This window comes from Crotalus tigris, unplaced genomic scaffold (assembly GCF_016545835.1).
Source record: "Crotalus tigris isolate CLP2741 ecotype Arizona unplaced genomic scaffold, ASM1654583v1 scf7180000018057.1800818, whole genome shotgun sequence".
NCBI lineage: Eukaryota > Metazoa > Chordata > Lepidosauria > Squamata > Viperidae > Crotalus > Crotalus tigris.
Window position 1 is genome coordinate 1096278 of NW_024096800.1, and position 6000 is coordinate 1102277.

Sequence of the window (6000 nt, forward strand, 5' to 3'; positions counted from 1 at the left end):
CTGAATAATGTGCACTACCAAAACAGGACAAACAATTCACCTATAGCAAATATTAAAATCAGAGTCAAAAAGGAAGGAACAAATGAACATTGAAATAAATCAATAGTTTTCTTCAGCAGCACTCCTCACATTTTTTATTACTGTACTGCATGGATTTCTCTTTTTATGAGAGAGAGGGTTATTGATTGATTTTTGTGTGTGTGTGTTTTTCCTTTTCTGAGTTTTCCCAGCAGCATTCACTGCATGTAATAGAGACCTATATTTCAGCATAAAGCCTATTGTATTGAAAGCAGGTGAAAAACAGGCTTGCTGTACTGAATCTAAGTCTACCACCTTATCTTCGGGGCTGAAAGTTGAAAAACATGTTCAGCAGCTTTTAGAAGTATAATATGTATGTTGCCTAGAATTATTTTCCTGATGGAGATAGCATACAAATATTACTCAAAGATAAATAAGTTGTTATGTTGGAGAAGGATATACATGGGATATGGGCAGATGGTGGTGGAAGTGATTAATATGTTGCAATTAGAAGTTTTCCCTTTATATACATATATGCAATAATGCCATGGATCTTGTCTCATGATTTCATATGTTTAATCATTTGGGTGTCATTTTTTGTAGCCTTGAACAATTCTGTTTGCCAGTATATTGATGCTCCTTACATAATTTCTCTTCCCAATGCACAGAACAGGTTTGCAATTTAAATTATATCCAGATTGTTAAATATGCAAGACTGAAGATTAAGTTTAAAAGATACATTTGTAAGTTAATTCTTTTAAGCAGTTCTATTAAGCAAATCATTAAAAGCAGGCAACAGAGCCAAAATGAAAAGCTAAAGCAGTATTTAACTTGCTGATATGTCTGTATGTCTGTAATGAAATGCAAGCTGCAGACTTCAAATGCTAATACAGGCCAGAAGCGTACTCTTCATTATAAATGCACACATTTTAGGGCTGTACCTGAGAATTATTCCTTGCAGTATTTGCTTTTTCTTCTTTGAAGAAATATACAAGTATTTATCCAATCAATCAATCAATCAGAGTAGAGCTGGAAGGGACCTTTGAGGTCTTCTAATCCAGCCCCATATTCAAGCAGGAGTCCCTATATCATTTCAGACAAGTGGCTGTCCAGTCTCTTATTAAAAAACCTCGAGTGAGGAAGCATCCACAACTTCTGAAGGCAAACCGTTCCACTGGTTAATTGTCCTCACTGTTAGGAAGTTTCTCCTTGATTCCAGGTTGCTTCTCTCCTTGATTAGTTTCCATCCATTGTCTCTTGTCCTGCCATTGGTGCTTTGGAAAATAAATTGACCCCCTCCTCCTTGTGGCAGCCTCTCAAATACTGAAATACTTCTATCATGTCCCCCCTAATCCTTCTTTTCTCTAGACTAGCCATTTCCAAATCCTGCAACCATTCTTCTTATATTTTAGTCTCCAAGTCTTTAATCATCTTAGTTGCTCTTCTTTGCACTTTTTTTTTTCAGAGTCTCAACATCTTTTTTGTAATCTGGTGACCAAAACTGGATGCAGTATTCTAGATGTGACCTTACTAAGGCTTTATAAAGTGGTACTAATATTTCATGTGATTTTGATTATATGCCTCTGCTTATACAACCAAGGATGGTATTGGCTTTTTTGGATGCTGCCGCACACTGCTGACTCATGTTTAAGTGATCATCTACTAGGACTCTAAGCTTCCTCTCACAGTTACTGTTTTTTCTACTATGTGCATATTTATTCATTTATTTAATTTATATCCCACTTTTATTATTTTTGAAAACAGCTGAAAGCAATGAACATATTTAATTCTCCTTCCTCCTCCAAATTTCCCCTCAACAACAACCCTTTGATGTGAGTGGGGTTGAGAGACAGTGACAGGTCCAAGGTCACTTAGCTGGTTTTTATGCCTAAAGCAGGCCTCCTGGTTTCTATCCTGATGTCTTAGACACTAGACCAGTGGTGGTGAACCTATAGCACGTTTGCCAGAGGCGGCACTCAGAGCAATCTCTATGGGCACACACACCATTGCCCCAGCCTCGCTTCCCCCTGCAGACCCCTCCTCACCAATAGCCCCCCTGGAGGAGAGTCACCCCTGAGCGCAGCCCGCACAAAGCAGCACAGCCAAGGACATGGCAGCCAGGCAACAGGGACAAGACTCCGCCCTCATGCCCTGTCACACGCAGTTGATGCTGCGTGGTGTGGGCAGAGGGCATGGCCACCATGGCGCTGCTGGGTCGCCTGGGCGATGTGCGGCAGGCTGTGGAGGCGGTGAATGGCCCTGCGGGCGGGCAGGGTGGGGGCAGAGCGGGCAGGATGGGGCGGAGCAGGGGCAGGATGGGGGGGGGTAGGGGTTTTTGGGCATTCGGTCTCTAAAAGGTTCGCCATCACTGCACTAGACCAAACTATTCCCCTCCAGATTGGAGGGGAAGGATTTTAACAAAAACTTATTTGAGGAGCACCTGCATTGAGCAATATTATATTTGAACAATGTTCCATTCCCAACCATAAATATTTTTCATTCGTTTCTTGCTGATATTCTTGCTGATTTCTCAAGTTAGCAGAAATGTAATTAAAAATTTGGTGTTCTGCATTTTTTAACTTCACATTTTCTTTCCTAAGCTTTCTAACCATCTTTCTTTTCTCATACCTTTCCTCACCCATAGGGCCAAGCTGATTTGCTCAAGCACTCCAAGGCTGAAGCACTAGATATACTATGGCAAATCCACAATGCAGCCCAGTCGTGTGGCATTGGAAGGAATGGCGCTGCCTCTCCTGACCTCTTCCGCAACCGAGCTGTTCTTGACCCCATCCCAGAAGCTGAAGGAGCCTGTGAGCCGGGCTCTTTCTGACTGGAAATGGCTAAGACTACGGGGACCAGTGGGATTTGTGGACACAAATTGTCATATAAAGACTTAGACAATGTGGCAGGTGCTTAAAGAGACATGGCATAAGGATTGTCTTCAACACTGGGGAGGCAAATGAAAAAATGTCAATCAATTTGCAAATTATTTGTGTCTGTAACAACATGTAGGGGTCCCTTATTGCAAGATAAACAACCACCCCAAGGAGAAAATTTTAGGTGACAGAAAATATGGCTTTTACCTGGGAAATAGCTTATGTGGAAGTTACAGATTTTTGACTCAAGCCACACTAAAATTAACAGAAACCTCTGTGTACATTTCAGCAGGCCTTCAGTAGCCAATAGCTAACAACAAACAGATCTCCTAATGGCCAGAGCCAGCAAGTAAGGCTGATGCAAATCCTCTGAAGGGAATTTGGGTTATAGCAACTGGGATGTTCTGGAGTACTTTGCTTAAGTCTCCTAGCAAGAATAATGATAGACTCTGATGGTATTGCCTAGATCAGTGATTCTCAACCTTTTTAATGCCGCGACCCCCAACTGGTCGTAAGTCGAGGACTACTCAACCGGTCGTAAGTTGAGGACTACTCAACTGCTGCAGCACCGTTTGCAGAATGGGACTTTTGGTGGGCTTAGCAGGGCAGAGACAGCCTGGACAATTCCTATTGGCTAAGGAAAAGGGGGGAAAAATGGCAGACTGCGTTGTTTGGCGACCCCTGTGAAATGGTCGTTCGACCCCAAATGGGGTCCCGATCCACAGGTTGAGAACCACTGGCCTAGATTGAGTTCCTGTTTAATATTGCTTAAGGATTCTTGGTTGAAGATCTATTGCAAACATTAGCCTTTTTGGTTATGAGTTGTTGCAAATCCTCTAATGAGTGAGAGAGGGCTGCTATTTGGATCTTCTTGAGATGGCAATATTAACAATTTCTCTTTCTCATCCACTCTCCCCCTGCCTGAAGTGTTATCTGTAGCTTTCCTCAGAACAGTTTAGCAGCAGAAATAGGAGTGGTTCCAAATGATGTTGGACTACATCTCCCACAATCCATAGAACACTGGCTACGATGGTTGAGGATAATGGAAATGCAGTCCAACAACATCTGAGAGAGGCAAGACAGAGAACTGCTGGGTTAAAAGTAAGGTCTTCACGTTTTGTGTTTATGTTTTGTTTCCTTCCTCAGTGCTGAAATGAAGGGTGCAGGGTGAATGGCGATGGAGAATTCTTAAGATTTCCTAGGTTGAATTTGGTTATTCTTCTAATTCAAAGTTTAGGGTTGCCCTTTCCATTTCCCCTTTAAAAAATCAAGGGGAAAAAAGGAAGGGTAGTCAGACTGGGGAAATAAAACCAGTTAATCTTGCAAAGATTTATGTTGATCATAAATCAGTATAAATATAAAATCCAAATTTTAAACTGTTTCTGTTTCTTCAATTGTATTCTCATTGCATTCACGCCATTTTCTTTAGGAAATTCAGTTAAAAGAAGCTAATGCTTAACATTATCTTGAGAAATTATTCACAACTCTTTAAAAATTTGGATACTTTTCAAGGTTTTTCAAGATTTGGAATTGTAGAGATGAAAATTGCTATGCTCTGACTTTGTGCAAAGCAGGGCTTTGGTTGTGTATCTTGGGCTCTACTTTTTCATTTTTCTTTGGGACTTGGGAGGAGGAAGTAAGGTTGCACTACTTTTTTCTTGTCTACCGTAGAAGACTTGTTTTGGAATTGATGGGCTGGATTTTGTTTTCAATAAAGCCTGACCTTCTCTTTTGGCTGTTCCTTGTACTAATGATCGTCCTTGATGTTAGAACCCTGTACTAATGCAACAGAATTCAAACTAGTTTATTAATAATAGCCACCGCATGGCTCCTAGACAAAGAATTACCAACATGGTACTTCTGTGTTAAACATTCAGGTATATTGGTTAAATACCTGCACAGAGTACATATTGGAACTTTCTAAAACAGAAGACGGGGGGGGGGGTAACCATCATCTAGATCAGGGGTTCCCAACCGGGGGTGCAAGATGATATTCCAGGGGGTGTGAAAACTTGGGTTTAGAAATTTCAAAATTATAGTGTATATCAGACATGTAAAACATAAGGCCGGGGGCTGGATGCGGCCTGCAAAGTGGTTTCATGTGGCCCGCGAAGCCATCCTTGAAACAGTGTGGGAACAGCCCCGACTGCCTTGGCCCTGGCCCAGGACAGCCGGGAGCCAATGTACAATTTTATGGTGGCCATCTTGGCACTTGTCCTGGTGGACCATGCTTTGGCATTTGCCCCAGTCCCACCCCCTTCTGCCAGAGACCCTCAGATCTGTCCCGCTCCTGCCCAGTCCCCCACAGGCACCCTTGATGCGAATGATGTAGAACTAGTCATGCCCATCCAGTAGACCACACCCCTCCTTCCACGCCCACCCAGTAGGCTGCACCCACTCTGGCCACACCTACCCAGCCCCCCCCCAAGGGCAACCGCAATGCTGATGCGGCCCTCAGTGAAATTGAGTTTGACACCCCTGGTGTATATGCATAATTCATTGCCTTTATTTCGAACACTTGTAAGGGGTGTGAGAATAAATCAGAAGCATTCTAGGGATGCGGGGTATAGAAAAGGTTGGAAACCACTGATTTAGATGGAGAGACAATATCAAGGACACACTACAACAGCATTAATTAGCAATGGTTGAGGCTGCCAGAAGAGCAAGAACCAGAACTTTTTATGTCCCTCAACACCTGAAGCAGTAAAAGAGGAAGTAAAGAAGAAGCCCATCATCTACTGCACTTGTGCAAAGCAAGTCCTACCTTTCCCTTCAGTTCTCTTTCAGCTTCTGAGTGAACAGCAGCATTGAGGACATGCTCTTTCAGGCAAATTTCTTCCCTTTTTTTGCTGTGCATTTCCTTATATTTCAAAAATCTACAGTGAGGCACAGACAAAACTAAACTTCTTGAGATGCTTGGAATCAAGAATTATGGAGGCTTAGCCTTTCACTTTGACCTTCTAGTTTAAGCTTATTAGAACAACATTTCACAAACACATAAAATTGAGCATTACGTTCCTGCCCTAGGAGGGTAACTCTCTTTGCCTTTGTGGTTTGGGGGGAGAGAGATGTTGGATGTTTGCTCTCATTGACAACAATTTATTAA

At 42.3% G+C, this 6000-nt stretch overlaps 1 protein-coding gene across 2 annotated transcripts in view; it reads left to right on the top strand.

The window, feature by feature from the left end:
- The window catches only part of LOC120309724 (inactive phospholipase C-like protein 2), a 66294-nt gene extending 62813 nt beyond the window's left edge, over positions 1 to 3481 (top strand). For both annotated transcript variants that reach the window (XM_039347246.1, XM_039347247.1), the window contains exon 6: positions 2663 to 3481. In XM_039347246.1, the coding sequence (XP_039203180.1) occupies positions 2663 to 2848 (186 nt within the window). In that variant the 3' untranslated portion in view covers positions 2849 to 3481. The remainder of the gene's footprint in view (positions 1 to 2662) is intronic.
- Positions 3482 to 6000: the final 2519 nt, after the last annotated feature.